The following is a 17,259-nucleotide window of genomic DNA, read 5'->3' on the forward strand; positions in this document are numbered from 1 at the left end:
ACCCACGAGAAGGGTGAAGAGAGAGACGCACGAGCGAATTCGCATCGCTGCTTCGAAGAACGAACGGGAGTCAGGAGGATCGATCGATCGATCGGCCAAGGGCAGATTGAGAGGGAACAAAGGAGTGGTGATTCGGAGGGGAGAGAGATGGTGGACGAGACGAGGAACCAGATGATGCAGAACCTCTTCGGCGATCAGTCGGAGGAGGAGGAGGAGGAAGAGGAGGAGGTCGACTCCGAGCACCACCACCACGCCGTCGCCGCCGCCAACCATTCTGATTACCAATCGGTATCACTCTATATCAATTAACCCCCCAAAAGAACAAGGAGCTGGATGTTTCTATTAAATCGGGTTATATTCTTCGACTCTTTTGCGTTGCCCTATTTGTTGTTGTTTCGGAGTTCATGCTGGCATAATTTTTTGTCAGAATTTAGAGTGTGAACCCGATGTATAATCGTCAAAGGTGTCTTCTTGATCTTCTTTGTCGTGGTAAAGGAATTACGGCTATTAATGCGAGGTGATATTTCTGATATTTGTTTCTGACATGTTGGATTGTTGAAGAAATTTGTTTCTGACATATTGATAAAGTGATGGTTTCTATGGTCTTTATAAGATTGATATCTTCTATTTTATTCTGGATTCTTTTGGTTTTGAAAGAAGATATAAAGAACAATTGGGTGAATGTCTTTGTACGATGGAACTTTTCTTTATGATTAAACAGCGACTTGATATCAAGAATTAAAAATTGATAAAAAAAATGTATGGTCTTTGTAAGATTGATATCTTCTATTTTATTCTGGATTCTTTTGGTTTTGAAAGAAGATATAAAGAACAATTGGGTGAATGTCTTCGTACGGTGGAACTTTTCTTTATGATTAAACAGTCACTTGATATCAAGAATCAAAATTTGATAAAAAAGAATGTCAGTGCTAGCTATTAATAATGACTACTTGCTCTTTTGTTTGCTCTACACATGGTGTATTGGATGCTTTCTCGAAATATCCATTTCTCTTTAATAACCAAGTATTTAATCATTCTCATAGATATTAAAATAGAGATGGATACTTTGAGATATCATCCAATATGTCATGTCCGGGAAGTATCCCATGTATACTCTGTCCATTATGGATGCCACAATTTGTTTAAATTATCCATGTTTCAGGTCTAAGTATGACTTGCACAAGTATGCATAAGAATTTGTGTTTTTATGGTTAAACAAAATCTGCTGTCTATTTTATGTACCTATGCTTATCTGTGTCTGCATAAAAGAATTTATGCTAATGTGGTAGCATACATGACATTCATGGACAGTTACTTGCAAATTCTCTATTCATGGAAATAAATGTGGTAGCATACATGACATTCATGGACAGTTCATGACCCTCTGATATGTACCTCTTTGTGGAATAAATGGAAATATACACTCAGCTTTCTTTATGTAGCATACTAGCATGTCTTCTTTGTTGAACTATATATTAGTAAAAGGTGCACGGTAGCTTAAGATGATGACCATATAAAAATTAAGCAGTGGCCTCAGATGGTAATTATTCAAGGGTGTGTCCGGCAAACATCTTGTTGAGATAACCATAATGTAGTGTGCTGTACGCTCTGCAGACTTTACTAATCAACCATTGGACCTGGATTGAGTTTTAGGTATCATAATTGCAACCAAATTGAAGCTGTTATACAGTGATGTCATTTTATGACCTTTGTTTTGTTTACCGTTATAGTTAATTTTTTTACTTAAGAATCTTGCTGGGTAAATCAAGAATTTTCTCATAAACTTCTTCTTTCTTCATTTTAGGATGAAGGGGAAGGTGAGGCTGAGGATGATGATGGTGAAGGTGAAGGTGAAGGTGAAATTGAGGGGCAAGAGGAGGTTGAAGTTGAAAGTGAAGCTGAAGCATATAATGTTGATCTTGAGCAGGGAGAGAGTGAGGGGGAAAGGGTTCAGAGTTCTCCAGAAAGAGAAGTCAGTGACCCGAAGATGGAAAGTGAACCAAAAGATGCTGAAAGTGAAGAGGAAGGCTATGGACAAAGGGTAGTGACTAGCAGGAGAAGAGAAGTGGTGGCCAGTGAGTCTGAAGGTGATCGTGAAGATGAAGAGATGGACTCTGATCAACACAGGCAACCCAGGTGAAATGTCAATGAGTCACATGTTTGTCCACTCAATTAGATGTGCTTATGGTTTTTCACTTCTATGACTATATCCAAGTTCTTAGTCAACAAATGACACGCTTGTTGAAGTAACTCCTATTTTTATAATTCTGTTTGAACAAAAATCTCCACCAGATTTCTGAAGTACATGTTTATTTCTAGTTTTTAACTTGATTTTGTTGAATGCATGACTTGGCAAACAAGATTTGATAATATCTGAAGGGTAACTATGACTTTTTTTAGTTCATTCTGAATGCTTTGTTGCTTGACATTTAAGGCAATCACTTGGTAGGTTTCTGAGCCAAGTATCTAAAGTGGATCCTATGTGCCTGATCTCACAGGAACTAGTGCTAACTGTTGCTCGGGGCCTCCGCTTCGAGGTGTTACAGTTGAATTACAAGGAAAGAGTCTCACGATTGTATTCAATTTTGCAGTAGAAGGGGAAATCATACTTGTTTATACATCATGTGCTCTATTCCAGTTTACTTTTGTTCTTTAGTGTTGATTAGCTTGTTTTCTATGCATCACCCTGTTTTCAACTTTTCTTTTGCTTGTGCTAATAATTTCTTGTGGACCTATGGCAGGTTAATGAGTGAGCAAAAGGACCATGAAGTTGTTCGTAATGTATTTGGCGATTCTGATGAGGATGAACCAGCTGAATATGGTGGTCGAGATGAAATTGAGCAAGAATTACATGTGTGACTGCTAAACTCATTGCTATTTGCTTTTTATTCTGAAAAAGAAAATGCTTTTTTTGATGTTGTCATATTTGATTGATTGAAATTGGTTTTCTAGAGTCCCCTAGTACATTGTTAAGATTTCTGTGTTTTAATGTAATTATATATGTAATTTTTATGTTCTTCATATTACATCTTATCAAATATCCGTGAATGATTGTACGTCTTTATGGAAGCTAATGCATGTACATCTATTTTGGTGCATGAGCTGCTTCACATGAAATTTTTTAAAATATATAGTTACTTGTTTTGGTTTATTTTTGTTCTTTATTGTCAAAGAGATTCCATATGTATACAGATTTTTCGTTTTTCTTTGTGCCAGAGATCTCCTATGGAGGAAGAAACAAACTATGAGAGAGAGATAAGACCAGAAGATGTAGTCCCTGATGATGATATGCAGTATGCTTCAGAGGATGATAATTTTGAAGAGAAACCTAAAGATAAACCAGTTGGCCCACCACTGGATTTGGAGTTTTCATCACAAGAACCACCAGGGCGACCTGATAAGGTGAGTTCCTTCTTCCCATTTTTTCAGAATATTGGTTTCAATTTTTGCTAAATGCCTCCTAAGATTGTACAGCATATTATATGCAATAGCTCTGGAATACAGGGGAAAAAAATACTGGTTAACTAAATTGATTATGATCGATCCTTCTGTACTTACTCAGACCTTTAGTCTCTTGTTCCTGTGTCTGTACTAGAGTTTGTGGTCAAAAAGCATCTCTGTAATTTACTCATTAGCCGTGTCATTTATGGAACTTTGCTTGTCTCATTGTCTATGTTAATTCGTGAGAACTATTTCACTTTATTCTTCGCAAAAATAACACTTGTTGATGTATTGTCTTCACAGCCCTGCATTGTCAACTTATACACTTCTTAAGAAATCGACAGTTAAAGCCAGTAACTTATCTTACCTTATGGAGTTGTTGGCTAAACGGAAGTTACTAGTATGTCTTTCTTTAATAGAGCCACATGTATTTATCTAAATAAAAAATATTTTTGTTGTTATGCCAATTGTGCATGACCGGTTTGTGTACACTTCTCTAGTTTTGTAAATCTTTTTGCATTAACCTCATGTCTTTTCTAAGGTAATACTTTTCTTTTCAGATGAACGCTATTAAAGTCTCTAACATCATGGGTATTGAACCAAAACCCTTTGATCCTAAGGCATATGTAGAAGAAGATGTTTATGTGACAGATGAATCTGGTGCAAAGAAGCGGATTCGCCTAGAGGACAATATTGTGCGCTGGAGAAGAGTCAAGAATCGTGATGGCACAGTCTCTGTAAGTAATGATTTTAGTCCTAATCCATAATATCAAATCTGGAAAACTCTTAATCATTGCCTTTTAACTTTTCAGTATGAAATTAACTGGGTATACTATAAGTAATGAATTTTGTATTGCAGTATGAAAGCAATGCACGGTTTGTGAGATGGAATGATGGAAGCCTACAATTATTAATTGGGAATGAGGTTCTTGATATATCGGTGCATGATGCACATCAGGACCAGAGCCACCTATTTCTTAGGCATGGAAAGGTGTAGAATCTGCAGATAGTTGTTTGTATTAAGCTTCTCATTAAGATCTAAATACTGGTCCAATACTGGTTTTAGTGATTGCTAGACCAGTTTAGGGTCATTTCATATGCACCTATGATTTAGGTTTTTATTTTTTTCAATTCTTAACAACAAATCTTTAAGCTAGTTAAATCATATATGAGTAATGCAGGGAATTCTGCAATCTCAAGGGAGGCTTTTACAAAAGATGAAGTTTATGCCATCTTCATTATCTTCAAAGTCCCATCGTTTGTTGACTGCTCTTGTTGATTCACGTCATAAGAAGGTTTATAAGGTGAAGAACTGTATTACAGAGATCGATCCAGAGAAAGAAAAGGAACAAAAAGAACGGGTAAAGAACTCAGCATCCATATATTTTATTTGTTAATAAAATTAATCTTTTTTATACTTATATTGCTTTTAACTGATCCTGAGTAGATGAACTGAAGCTGTTACCTTCTAGTATGTAAAAGTACTCTTAGAATGACTTGATTAGTTACATTAATAACTAATGCACAATTTACAGCTGGATATATCTTATCTTCTTTTGCCCTCCTCCTAGACTTGTGATCCCATTATGATAAATAAAATAATTGCAGGTTGAAGGCCAAACTATTAGAGCCAATGAACTTCTTCACAGGAAAAGGGAAAAAGTGAACCGCAAGTATGCACAACCCGTCCATAGAGGGCGGCAGCAACTTTCTCCAGGGTTTTTGGAGGATGCACTTGATGAGGTCTGTGTTCCATTACAAAAATTATTTAGCTTACTTGGAAAGCCAATTTATATATGACAACACATCAACATTAACAACACTATTGGAAGTTATATTGAAGGTGCTTTTGCAAAAGTATTTCCTAATTAGGCGAGTTGGTTATTTTGTTTCATTTGCTTGATTATATTATTGATATACTATCTTGTTATAAGTTCTGCTTCAATAATTAATTCCTTCTCAATTTTCAAATGCTCGAACCTCGAAAGGATTTGTACCTAGACACTGTTTTGTGAGGATTGTTGAATAAAATGCATTATCTCTTGATTGTTTAGTTGGTAAATGTGCTGTGTTATCTTTGATTTTTAAGCTGGTGTCTATTTATTGAAGCTTTTTGTCATGTTAGACATGGATCTACGATTCATCAGTAGTTGCTGCTTGTGTGCGCTTGTCTTTTGCTCTCGGAGCTTGTGTTGTGGCCTTTGCTGGTGTTGCTAGATAGATATTAGGTGGTTATGGATTTGTCATGGTTTTGCTCATTGGCTTTGGTAAATTATGAATCACTTGGGGTCAGTTTTTGGTGTTATTTGATATTTACTTCTTTTAATAGAAGTAAGAAAATGTTGAATTTGAGAACCATTGGAGAAATTGTTTACAAATATCTTCATTTCTATTTTTGTACTTTACAATTACTTATGTACTTTATAATTTCCAAAAGTAGCAACTCTTACCCATCTTTGGGAACAAGTCTGGCTCCTTTGGGCCTTTATGACTGACCAATGATCCTGACATGATGACTTTGATCTTTCAATCTTCTAGCTGGTGACATGCCACTAAATTTGTAAGTATGGGAAACTAAAATGAATTGGTTACAGCTTTTCTTCTCAATTTTGAAACATCAAAAGCGAAAGTGATAACAAATTGGTTCTTAGTTATGTTAGCAGTCATTTGTTTCATGGTTTATATACAATTTGGTTGGTTGAATCTTGATTACGTGTTATCATTTACTGCAATAAACAGTAGTTTTATGCTTAACATTTCTTGACTGCAGGAAGATGAGGCAGATGACTATTACAGTTCTCATCGGACTTCGGCTCATAGTCATTTTGAGGAAGATTTGGAGGCAGAAGCAAGGGCTGAGAGACGCATAATCAACGCTAAGAAGGTTAGTCCAATCAAAGTTTCAAAATCTGGTTCAATACTAGTATTGACAACATGTTGAACTTGTACCGCACAGAGATACCAAGTGGTATCCCAAGCTGTATCTCCCAATGTCACTGAAATGAAGTTGATACCAGTTGGTGTTGTTGTTTGGTGGATTATTGGAACTGGGTCCAATTGTTTTCTTTAAACCATGAATCCAGTAATGATTTTATGGTTAAGTATATTTATCATTTTGTTTCTCTTTATCCTGATGTTTCCAACAAAATATATTGTTCATCAGTCAAATGTACATATGAATGCCCAACGAAAGCCATCAGTGTCTGCTGCTCGTCAATCAAGGCGCCCGCTTGATGAATATTCAGAGAGTGAAAGGGAGGAATCTGAATATGAAAGTGATGGTGCGGAGGTTGATCGGTCTCCACCGCATGCAAGAGATGAGCCAGACCACGAAGATGAATATGAAGAAGAGGCAGATGAAGAAGCTGCTGATGCAGTCTCTCCATCGGAAGGAGATGAAGATGAGGTAAGATATATCTGAATAAATTATATAGCAATCTCTCAATCTCTCTGTTGGAAGAATATGAAGAAACTTTCTGTTTTTATAACAATCAATACTCACAAAGGATGGACGTGGTTGCTTGTTAGCTGGTAACTCAATTCAATTGAAAATTTTTAATTGCTTGATCACACCATTAAATATATCAAATTTGCATGCTTATAGTCTTGTAATGATGATCGCTTCTAGAATATAAATAAGCTAATAAAAAACATGATATTTTCTCTGTGCAAAGTCATAATAAACTAAAAGTGATTGTTTAGAGATGATGACTCTTAGAACAAGATTGGTGTGGGATCGGGATCAGGTCAAATGTCATTAGAATAGTTGATAACTGGAAAAGTCTTATCAGATGCGACAGCTAAGAAATTAAAGTTGTGTATGTATATCACATAAGTTTTCTTAAAAGATGTGGAGCTTACATTGGCAAGTCTGTTTGATGCTCTTTTTAAAATGCCACAAATTTCCTAGCAAAACAATGAGTTGTTGGCTTTTATTTATTTGTTAAGTTTATTCTATTAAAGAAGTGGTAGATCAGAAGGTGTCAGTTAGCTTAGCTGGTAAAGACCTTGGTAGTTTATTGCAAGATCCTGAGCTTGAATCCAGCCTTCACCATTTACCCTTTGCAGAAAGAAAAAAGGGGAAGTGGTAGATCAGGACAAGTAGATTAACTGAAAAAATTCTAGTTGTGAGGATGATATGGTTTTAACTTTTAACTAGTATCTTGGGTGGATCTTTGAAGTTCAATTAAAAAAAATTGTGTTGACATTGATTTAGCTCTTAAAATTTGATAAAGAAAACAAATAAAGTTGACTCAAGACACATGAGCTTCTTCCCAAGTTTGCAATATTGGTAGTTTTTAATGCATGCACCAAATCCCTATAGATATCAGCCAAGGCTAGATTGGTATATATCAGTCAGAATCAGCTCGAATAGATTGAATTCAATTGGAAGTGGTTGATTGTGGTCCATTCTGGCCAATTTGATAGCCTTGAAATAAGAAAAGGAAGAGGGGAAGAGGAGCAAGAGTATGGGAAGGAAAAGAGGGAAGATTACTGTTATCATGGTTCCATTGCCGGGAAGGTCAGAGGGATAAGGAGAGGAAAAAAGTTACCTAGACCTGTGAAGGAAAAAGGGATGCCATCAAATAGAAGGGAGATGCCATGAAAATTTTTTATTGATCCAAAATTCATGGTCATTCTTGTAAATTTTTTTGTTTGCCTTTACATTATACATCATCCACATTTTAGTTCCAAGGGCACTGGGGTCACATTTAGGGCCATTACTATCCTAAAAGCTACATGTGGATAAGTTTTGCATCTCCTTAATGGCATATGTGCACAGTGTACTAGTTCTTTATTACATCTTTGTGTAATATATTTAAATAAATATTTTGTACTAAATATATCATAGTTATATTTTGATAAATTATTCTTTGCTATTTTTCATTGTAACTTATATATAATTTTATATATTTTATATTCTGTTTTCATTTTTTTTGAAAGTTAGATATCTTATTCAATATGAAGGTAAAAGAATTTTTGGTATATTTTTATTTTCCCAAATTATATATTGCATGACCTATGTTTGTTATTCCTGATTTTTATAACATTTGGTTCTCTAGATTATTATCTCAACAGATCATTATGGAACCCTTCCTACCAATTCTGAGCATATCACCCCTAGCCGATTGCAAACCAGATTTGTGAACTGTATTCTTAATAACTGCTGTTGCTATTTGCACAAAATAATAGTTGGACTGGTTTTTGCATGAGAACTGGTTTGATTTACATTCACAAAGTGCTTCGGTATTTTGACACCTTGTAGTTAGAGGCACAAAACTTTGTCCAGGATTGAGTTTTCATTGTACGGTTTAGAAATATTTGTGTTGATTTAACTTTGTGATGCCATAACCTAGTTTAAGCGAACTTGAATTGAGATGTCGGACTGGTGCCTGAGATGACGATATGGCTAAGTGGTGCAGAGATGTACTTCCTCTGAACAAGTAAAACTGGACTATATCTAAGTTTGAATAAACTTAGATATTGTCCAGTTTTAATTGACTGATACTATCTGCTGTTTCCTATATTCTGAAACTTATGCTGGTCTCTTTACCTGCTTTAGGAGCCAAGGGGCAAGACGAAGGAAACCGGAAGCAGCTCTCTGAAACGCAAGGAGATCGACTCTGACGAGGAATCTCCTCCCAGAAAGACAACAGTTCATCGGAGAAAGGCAGTTGTGTTTGATAGCGACGAAGACTAACCTTTCTGTGACTGGTGGTGCCTCTCGGATCTTTTTCCTAGGAAAAAGACATGCTAGCATAAGTGCACATTCATGCGACAAAGTTGCGCCAGGATGATTTTGGCTCAGAAGAGAGATTGCATGGAGGCAGCTTTACCACTTACAGTATCTACACTGACACACAAAAGAATCTTCACAAACTTGCATATTTTTCCAGTATATGATGCTTGTAAGACTTTTGAGTTCATTTCTGATACTACCTAATGCATTATTCTTGTCACGTTTCAATGGCAGGAATTCTTGGAGACAAATTGATGCAGGTTCTTTCTTTTCTTGTTGCAGTTAGAACATTCCCTATTGTCAACATATACATCGTGTTCAAACTATCACAATTTCTTTTTCTTAGCTGAATTCTGCATGGTATTGATATTTATATGTGTATATAATGGAAGTGTCGGCCCATCGGTGTAGGGTACCGGTCGGCTTAACGCGCGAACCGGTCGGCAATTAACATGGGTGAGCGAACCGGCCTAAACCAATAGGTCAACGTGTCGTGCGTTTTCTGCACCTGCGTGATTTGCCCTGCGAGTGTACCTGCTTTGTCATTGGCAAGAATAGCAAATCTATGGGTTTTATGCGGGTCCCGCTTGTTTCACTCTTCATGTCACCAAGAAATAGCCATCCGGGTAGGCGGGACCGGCGTGACTTGGCCGTGTAAGAAGTTTCAGCTCTTCGTGATCGACCCTTCTGCGTTCATCGAGAGTGCATAAAGGTCATCGGTTCGCAGAGGAAAGCGGAATTAGGGTTTCGGGAATTCCCCCTTCGAGCTCCCAATTCTCCCGTTTCGTTGTGCTCCCATCTCGACTTGGATCGGGTTGGGTTCGAGGGTAGTCCTCGGCGCCGATGATCTCTGCCTCGGATCCGCTGAGATGAGACCGTTAGAGGACCTCCTCACCGCGGTCTCCCTCGCGGCCGCGCCGGCGGGGACGGAAGCGGAGACGGTTGTGCTTCCGGGACCCGCAGACGGGAGCGCGTCGGTCTCCCCGTCGTGGCTCGTGGGTTGCCATGGGCTCCTGTACAATCTCGCATTGATCGTCCCCTCGGTGATCTTTGTCGCCTACCTCGCGTCTCTGGCGCGGAAGAGCTTCGCCAAGCTCACGAATGGCTACTCTTATGTCATGATTGCCTATTACGCCCTCCTCTGGCTCATCAGCGTTCTCAATCTTCTATGGTGCCTTGTCCAGGTACGGCATTTTAGCTCTTCTTTAGTTCTCCGGATATTTTAAGTGGTAATTGAGTCGCCTGTGGTAAAAACTTGTTTCAATTGTTTATGAATATTGATGGTTCAGTAATTGCTCTTTGGGTCTCGCATGCACTCATAGAAGATTGGCTATTACAAGTTACCCTAGTGCATGTGTTCGATGTACTCAAACTTAGGTGGGTGTTGTCCTCAACATGTTTCAATATCAGGTAAAAAAATGCAGGAGACACCACTTTTATCCATTGATGACAACTCAACCTACAATCTGGAGAATATCATAGCTTAGTATCAACTATTGTTTGTTTCCTGGTACCCTTCTGCGTACGTTGATTCTTATGAAGTTTGTAATTAGTTTTTATTTGTATTGAATATTAGATAGATTACTATCTATTCCCTGATAAATAACTTGAATCATATCACTCACATGATTCTATAGTGTCATAGGTTCATCAAAGGCAGGGACTTCGGCGTTGGGCCTGTAAAAACTTCTTGCTTACTGCAATCTTGTTTTGCTTATTCACAATTTTGCATGCATAAGGAGTAAAATGGAGGATAGTTGCTGGTTTCTGGGTTTTGTCAAACATTGGCATGCAAGCAAACTTCTAATGGAAATTAATATCATAGATTACCAATTCTGATGACAGATAGATGCTGATCATGAACTATAACAATAGTCACTGCTGTAAATGGACATTAGGAATCATTGTGGGACAACAAATGTCCCTATTATTTATTGGGAAACAAGTAAAACTAAAAGCAAGGTGTGAAACCATGTGCTGTAGAAGTACATTAAATGTTTGGAACCATTACATGTTTAGTATGTTTAAAGGGAAATTACTTGCAGGAAGCTGATTAATGCAGTGATTTATGATTTTTGAACCCTTACTCATAGCAAGCCAATCAAGTAATGTGAGTCTATCTCAATGTTCTCTCACCTGTTTATTTGGATGCAGGCATGGCAATGTTCGCCTGAGAAAGAATTATCTTGGAATATGTTGTCATTGTTCACAGAATCTGGGATGTTATTTTTAGAAGTTAGCTTGTTGGCCTTTCTACTTCAAGGAAATCATGCAGGTGGATTGGACGTTTTAACACGTACATTTGTAATATCTGCAGTAATTGTTGCTGCTGATACATTATTGAAGGTAACTAATGATGCTAAACGTTTGTTAATTACTTTAGCAATTAATGTTTTAGACAGAGTTGCTTCTCCAGTTCCTTTATTCTGCTTCTGTTAATGGCCATCCTTGTTGGTATGTGATTGGTAAAAGTTACTTTGTCTTGTTTATGAGAATGTGAATTGAGAGGAACTTAAAGTCATGGTATGTGAATTGTGATAGTTTTAGTGAAGAGACCCATAATAGATAAAATAGCCATTACTGTGAGTAAATTGACATACAATATGTCAGAATTCAAGAACATCCCTAGTTGTATGATCGGAAGAGAGGTTTTTAATCTTATGACAATTAGGAGAGGAGCACCATTAACCGACTAACAATGGTATTTATGAGGATGCCGGGTGAATATGCCCAAGGGGAGGCTAGATCATATCTGAACAGCAGAGGTTGCTGAGCGTGATTCACAACAGTAAAGAGAGAAAACACTATCTATCACTGGTAACAGTCTAGGGGTGTTCAAATTGAACAGGGAAATCGAACCAAACTGAAACCAAAGCTAAACCTAACCGGTTCAAAATCAGTGAACCGGTTCACCAATGGTTCGGTTTTGAAGGCTATAACAGTTTTGGTTTGGGGGTACCCTTTTTTGGCTCAATTAATCGGTTCGAGTAAAAGATATCAATCCGGTTGAGTTCACTACCCTAAGCCCTTAATTGGTTCAAACTGATTAATCAAACCGACCCAAATGCCCAATTTTACAAATAACGTGAGCTCAATTTCACAAATATTGTAGTGTTGCCCAATTTGACTCAGATTCCGGTTTGGTTCAATTGAATTGAACCAGTTCATTCGAAAAAATATATATTTTTTTTAAATTACTTGAAATTATAAATTGATTAGCCGAACCGGATTAATCGGTTTTGAATTAGTTCAGTTAGGTAGATCCCGATCAATTCTGGTTCACATTATCTTACTGTAACCAAACCTAATAAAAAAAAATGGTTCGGTTCAGTTTGGCTCTTAACGATTCGGTTCGAACCAGTTTGAACACCCCTAGGTAACACTATAAGAAATGCTGATTATAGTAGTAGTTGTGAGAGAGATGAAAGAAGTATGAATGGTAGAAATAAGATAAACTGAATGGAACGAGATACGGTTAAAAATAAATTACGAAGAACAAATACAGACATAAGACAATCAAAATACACTATGGATATGCCAACGAGGGAAATCTTAAACAGTAGAACATGACTCAGTAGGAAATAGCAATTATCAAATGTGTTTTCAATATGCTGCTGTAATCTTATATATGAAATGAAGATGCACTTTGTACAATTAGATATTCCATGCTCAACAGAACACATTACATTCACAAAGTTACTTCAAACTTGTGCATAGAACATCAAGGAGATTCTTAATGATCATAACAAAGTTAATGTATTTAATATGTCTAGGAATATGTTGATGGTGATGGTATACTTCTCCCAGCTCCTCCCCCTTCCTCTATCTAGGTAGATCATTGTTATATCTAGGCAGATTATTGCATCTGATGCTTCTTTTTTATATTCCCAGCTTCACCACTTATTTGATTTTGTGTGCACAGCCTATATATGTACATGTGTATGTAGTGTATTTTTTTGTTGATGTTTTTCTTGTATGTATGTAAAGCATATATGGTTCAGCACATGCATTAATGCTTCTACGATTGACTACTTTGCGTATGAATGTGTATTTCATATGTAACATTTACATATGTTTATGTATGTTCTGCACTTGTGCTTATAAAAATATGTATTTCATGAGTACTTTATATATGCATGTGTTCTTGTGCATGCATCTTCGATAGGTATTTTGTTTTTTGTTGTGGATAGACTGTTATTGTGGCTCTAGCAATAAAATAGCTAACATGAAGTTTCATTTTCTTTTTCAGGCAATCTATATATTTGGTTTCGGGGTTCCATTATTTGCAGACAACAATGAAACAGCACATCAAGCAAGATGGGGTTTGTGGATTGTCCACAAGTTGTTGCTTACTGCAGTCTATGGCTCCATTTTCTTCATGCACCACTCAAAGTGGAGAGAGAGGTTGCCAGGTGATCCTCATTTTGGTGCGACTATTATGTTTAAACGTTGTGTTGTATGTTGTTCTCTTGGAATCTTTTAATTTTTGTCTTTCCTGTTAGCAGCAAGACCAGCATTCTACAATTATGTTTGTGTTATGCTGTTATTAAATACAATGTCCCTGTTTGGTTGTCTGCTTGCGGGAAATGGAGCTGGATTCGGGATCTGGTATCAATTATAGTCTTTTCGATCCTACAGATGTTAGAGGTTTTGCTGCCAAAAGCTAATCCTGCTTCTTGTTGCAGGTTGTCCAATCTTATAACCATATGCTACCACTCTCTCTATCTTCCACTTCTCTATGTGATCTTCCTGGCAGATTTTTTGCAGGTCTGCTTCCCTGTTCCCTTGCCAAAATTTCTCTGGTTTGGCTAGTGTATTTTTTTAAGTTTGATATTCTACAACGACTTGCTGTATGAATTTGTGTACAGGAAGAAGATTTGCGCTTAGAGAACGTGTACTATTCCGAGATGAAAGATGCTGGTTTCTTCGATGACGATTGGGATTAGTATGTCAGTCGGATAGGTTATATCATCATTCTGTCACCTTTGTAAATAAGTGCATCGCAATTGTGTTTAAAAATACAAATTCAGCAACTATATGAGTCTTATTACATATTTGATATTTCAGTACATGTCTTTGTTCTTTTGCTCCTTTTTGATCTTCTAGGACAAGTTGCAGCTTGGAATATAATATTATTTATGTGGTGATGACAGGTCTACTATTCTGTGTCACTTTGCTCGATGCATGTCGTTTTTTCTGTAACATGATATCAAAGAGGAACAGCTGGTGGCAAAATTAAGGTTAAAGAAGAAAAGTGAGTTGTATGAGCGGTATGTTTCGGTTTGACAAAGGATCGATATCAATGTATCTTGTATCAGTATAACTCGGTAGATATGTATTGTATCGATAATTGATCGTTATATCGGTATAATGTAAATCATGATTATTACTGCAAGAGGACATATCAAACAAGTCATATAATTAATTAATTATATGGTGGTATTTGTTGCATGCCCCTCATTCTAGTTGCACTTGGTACCACTGTATGGAGCCAAGCTGGCCATCGATCTCTAGCTCGCATACAGACCTGACGAGGTGAGAAACAGCATCATCAACAGTGTTGAACTCTGCAAGATCCGGTGGCAATGCATTGGCAGGCCAGTTCTCCAGCCAACCCTTCAACCTCAGCCGGAGTTCTTCCTCTGTTACAAACTCTTCGCTTTTGCCTGGCTCCAAAAGGACGTAAGTGTCCGACTGTAGATATGCTCTTCTCCTTCTTACTGCAGAAACCTGATCACGATTTCCCAGTCGATTATACAAGATTTGGATTTCCTAACATCGAAATCCATAGGAAAAGGAATGAAGAAAAATAATAGCATATGTAACGGTAGATCTCATATTTGATAAGGTTATTTAGTTTCATATTGGTTGAGGAGTATGAACTAAGAGTTCATAAATCCGTCGGGTCTCTTTTACGTTCAGAGATATTTTTTGAAATTCATATATTCCGAAAAGGATAATCATGCAGGTATGCTCATCGCTTAAAGAGGACAATTCCTCGCGAGCCTACGGATCACACCAATGATCGATCGACCAAATGATCCCTTATCAGATTGGCACTAGAAAGAGAGCCCGAGGCCTACACCTCGACCGAGCAAACTCGCTCCCAAGCTCCCCTTAGGAGGGGGAGAATACTGATAAGATCATTTAATCTCACATTGGTTGAAGAGTATGGTTTCGTTGAGGAGTATGGGAACCAAGGACTCATAAGTCCATCGGATCTTCCTTATCCTCGTAGGCTCCTTTTGAACTCACATGCTCTGAAAAAGATAAAATAGTACAGATACGTCCACGAGCCTACGGCTCACATCAATGATCTACCGATCAAATGATCCCTTATCAGTATCCTCACTAAAGTTACGTGAGAGAGAGTTCTAAGTCTTAAAATTCATACTTCTGCTCACTTCTTTACAGCATATACACATCTACAAAGAGAGAGAGAGAGAGAGAGAGAGAGACAACGGGCAAAGTTTGTGTCGAAACTAACCTTCACGTGAAGCTTGTCATGCATCAGACTGTTTGGTGGTTCCGAATTAGGCAGAGAAAAAACATTGCCACCAATGATGACCGGCCGTTTCCTGCTGTTGTATGAAGATCGCCTGTGTAATCTTGAAAGATGATTATCTACAGAAAAGGCAACGCATGAGAATTCTCCCTTTCAATTAAAATAATCAGGTTCACAGTTTATAAGAGCTTCTCAGGTATAAAAAAATTGGTTAAATTTCATAATTGCACCGTACAACATTGAGATTATTCACAACAATTATTTGTAAAACCAGAAATTAAATTTAGAACTATGTGATGGAGGGCAAGTCATACATTTTGAGTAAATTTTCCATAGATGTTGCCCCTTTTCTAAGTTCTAATCATGACCATCATCAAGTAAAACTCTATGAGTCGAGTCTGTCTCCTCTGTTGAGACAGAGACATCCAACTTTGTTCGTGCTTGTGCACTTGTTGCACAAGTGATAGGTCTTAGGTTCGAATCCATATATATATATATATATATATATATATAAGTGTCATGTTGCCCGCTACTAGTCGAAATCAGCATCGAGCTAACCCTAAGCATAGACATATTTATTGTCCAATTAGATCAGAAAATAATGGTTGTAATAAAGCCAGGAGTATTCTCCAACATGATACCCGTCTCTAGCTAGCCTGCCTAGGTACAACTGTGATGTCATACATCAAAGAGAGGGTTTGAAGGCTCAAGCAAACAAACATGGGAGTATACATACTTGTGTCTTTGGAAGGAAACCCGAGTGTAGGCTTCTGCAAACACAACAACACCTGAAATTTCTATAGTTTGATGGAAATCCAACCAAATAAATATGAAGATTATTATGGCGTATCATCATTTAGTTCATCCTCTCTTTTGATCACCGATGCTAGACTAGAGTAGTATAAATCAGCAATATGAATGCTTTCGTAATGGTCGATTTGGGTACCACCAGCTCTGCATATGGGGTGATCTTGCAGGACTTCTTGGCTCTTTCGATCATTTCCTCAAACATCCTGTCTTCATCTCCATTTCCTTTACTCTCCGACCGACCAACAGAAGAAGCACAGCACATCTTAAATACTCGCTCCTCACAGATCTAACAAAAGGAATCCAACCTAAACAATCATCAGCTTGGCCCAAACTCACTCCTGAGTTGTAGCAACAGAGTGGCAGAAACAGTTCATGTTTTCACCCATACGCCACTCACGATTCACCGAATAAACTCTTCTCTGCTTGCATTAATTCCTCCTAATCCATCATCTCATATATGCAGCACAAGGGAAGAAAAGAAAGAAATCTCGAGACCAAGAAAGGCATACCAGGAATCGTCCGAAACCCATGCCTGAGAGGATACATCCTGCAAGCCATTAGAACTCTCATCCGTCGCGAGTCCCACCGCTTCTACCCCGAAGCATTCATTCTTCTTCGTGGAAGAATGAGAGGTCCGGATGAAGCCCGGCGCGGGAGGGAGGATAACGAGAGCTCGCGTGAAGATAATGTCAAATGGATGATGTGTCGCATTCGACATCATGTTGTAATGTCATATTATCATATTACGACGACATATCGTAAG

At 37.6% G+C, this 17,259-nt stretch overlaps 3 protein-coding genes across 3 annotated transcripts; 2 read left to right on the forward strand and 1 right to left on the reverse strand.

Moving 5' to 3' along the window:
- LOC135677313 (protein LEO1 homolog) lies at window positions 1–9,532 on the forward strand. Its single transcript, XM_065189504.1, has 11 exons — window positions 1–288; window positions 1,805–2,136; window positions 2,742–2,853; window positions 3,217–3,402; window positions 4,002–4,178; window positions 4,301–4,432; window positions 4,623–4,802; window positions 5,050–5,184; window positions 6,212–6,325; window positions 6,605–6,847; window positions 9,005–9,532. The coding sequence occupies exons 1-11, from the start codon at window positions 148–150 to the stop codon at window positions 9,140–9,142; spliced, it is 1,890 nt and encodes a 629-aa protein (XP_065045576.1). The 5' UTR covers window positions 1–147; the 3' UTR covers window positions 9,143–9,532.
- A 282-nt stretch (window positions 9,533–9,814) lies between these two features.
- Window positions 9,815–14,641, forward strand: LOC135677314 (protein CANDIDATE G-PROTEIN COUPLED RECEPTOR 2-like). Its single transcript, XM_065189507.1, has 7 exons — window positions 9,815–10,365; window positions 11,336–11,527; window positions 13,431–13,593; window positions 13,687–13,789; window positions 13,867–13,948; window positions 14,050–14,143; window positions 14,335–14,641. The coding sequence occupies exons 1-6, from the start codon at window positions 10,051–10,053 to the stop codon at window positions 14,125–14,127; spliced, it is 933 nt and encodes a 310-aa protein (XP_065045579.1). The 5' UTR covers window positions 9,815–10,050; the 3' UTR covers window positions 14,128–14,143; window positions 14,335–14,641.
- On the reverse strand, window positions 14,584–17,180 carry LOC135677315 (protein CHLORORESPIRATORY REDUCTION 7, chloroplastic-like). Its single transcript, XM_065189508.1, has 3 exons — window positions 17,006–17,180; window positions 15,669–15,805; window positions 14,584–14,911 (listed from the first exon to the last, which is right to left on the reverse strand). Exons 1-3 carry the CDS (start codon window positions 17,064–17,066, stop codon window positions 14,639–14,641), a joined length of 471 nt encoding a protein of 156 aa, XP_065045580.1. The 5' UTR covers window positions 17,067–17,180; the 3' UTR covers window positions 14,584–14,638.
- Window positions 17,181–17,259: the final 79 nt, after the last annotated feature.

The sequence above is a fragment of the Musa acuminata genome, chromosome BXJ1-6 (genome assembly GCF_036884655.1).
Source record: "Musa acuminata AAA Group cultivar baxijiao chromosome BXJ1-6, Cavendish_Baxijiao_AAA, whole genome shotgun sequence".
In the NCBI taxonomy this organism is placed as follows: domain Eukaryota; kingdom Viridiplantae; phylum Streptophyta; class Magnoliopsida; order Zingiberales; family Musaceae; genus Musa; species Musa acuminata.

Bases quoted from the DNA above. Each gene is read 5' to 3' on its own strand.
- LOC135677315 (XM_065189508.1), bottom strand. From the start codon at position 17,066: ATGAGAGTTCTAATGGCTTGCAGGATGTATCCTCTCAGGCATGGGTTT. The intron at 15,806-17,005 runs GTATGCCTTTCT...CCTTTTCTGTAG, and splicing joins TGGGTTTCGGACGATTCCTG to ATAATCATCTTTCAAGATTA. The intron at 14,912-15,668 runs GTTAGTTTCGAC...AATCGTGATCAG, and splicing joins ATGACAAGCTTCACGTGAAG to GTTTCTGCAGTAAGAAGGAG.
- LOC135677313 (XM_065189504.1), top strand. From the start codon at position 148: ATGGTGGACGAGACGAGGAACCAGATGATGCAGAACCTCTTCGGCGAT. The intron at 6,326-6,604 runs GTTAGTCCAATC...ATTGTTCATCAG, and splicing joins GCATAATCAACGCTAAGAAG to TCAAATGTACATATGAATGC. The intron at 6,848-9,004 runs GTAAGATATATC...TACCTGCTTTAG, and splicing joins CGGAAGGAGATGAAGATGAG to GAGCCAAGGGGCAAGACGAA.
- LOC135677314 (XM_065189507.1), top strand. From the start codon at position 10,051: ATGAGACCGTTAGAGGACCTCCTCACCGCGGTCTCCCTCGCGGCCGCG. The intron at 11,528-13,430 runs GTAACTAATGAT...TTTCTTTTTCAG, and splicing joins CTGCTGATACATTATTGAAG to GCAATCTATATATTTGGTTT. The intron at 13,790-13,866 runs GTATCAATTATA...TTCTTGTTGCAG, and splicing joins GGAGCTGGATTCGGGATCTG to GTTGTCCAATCTTATAACCA.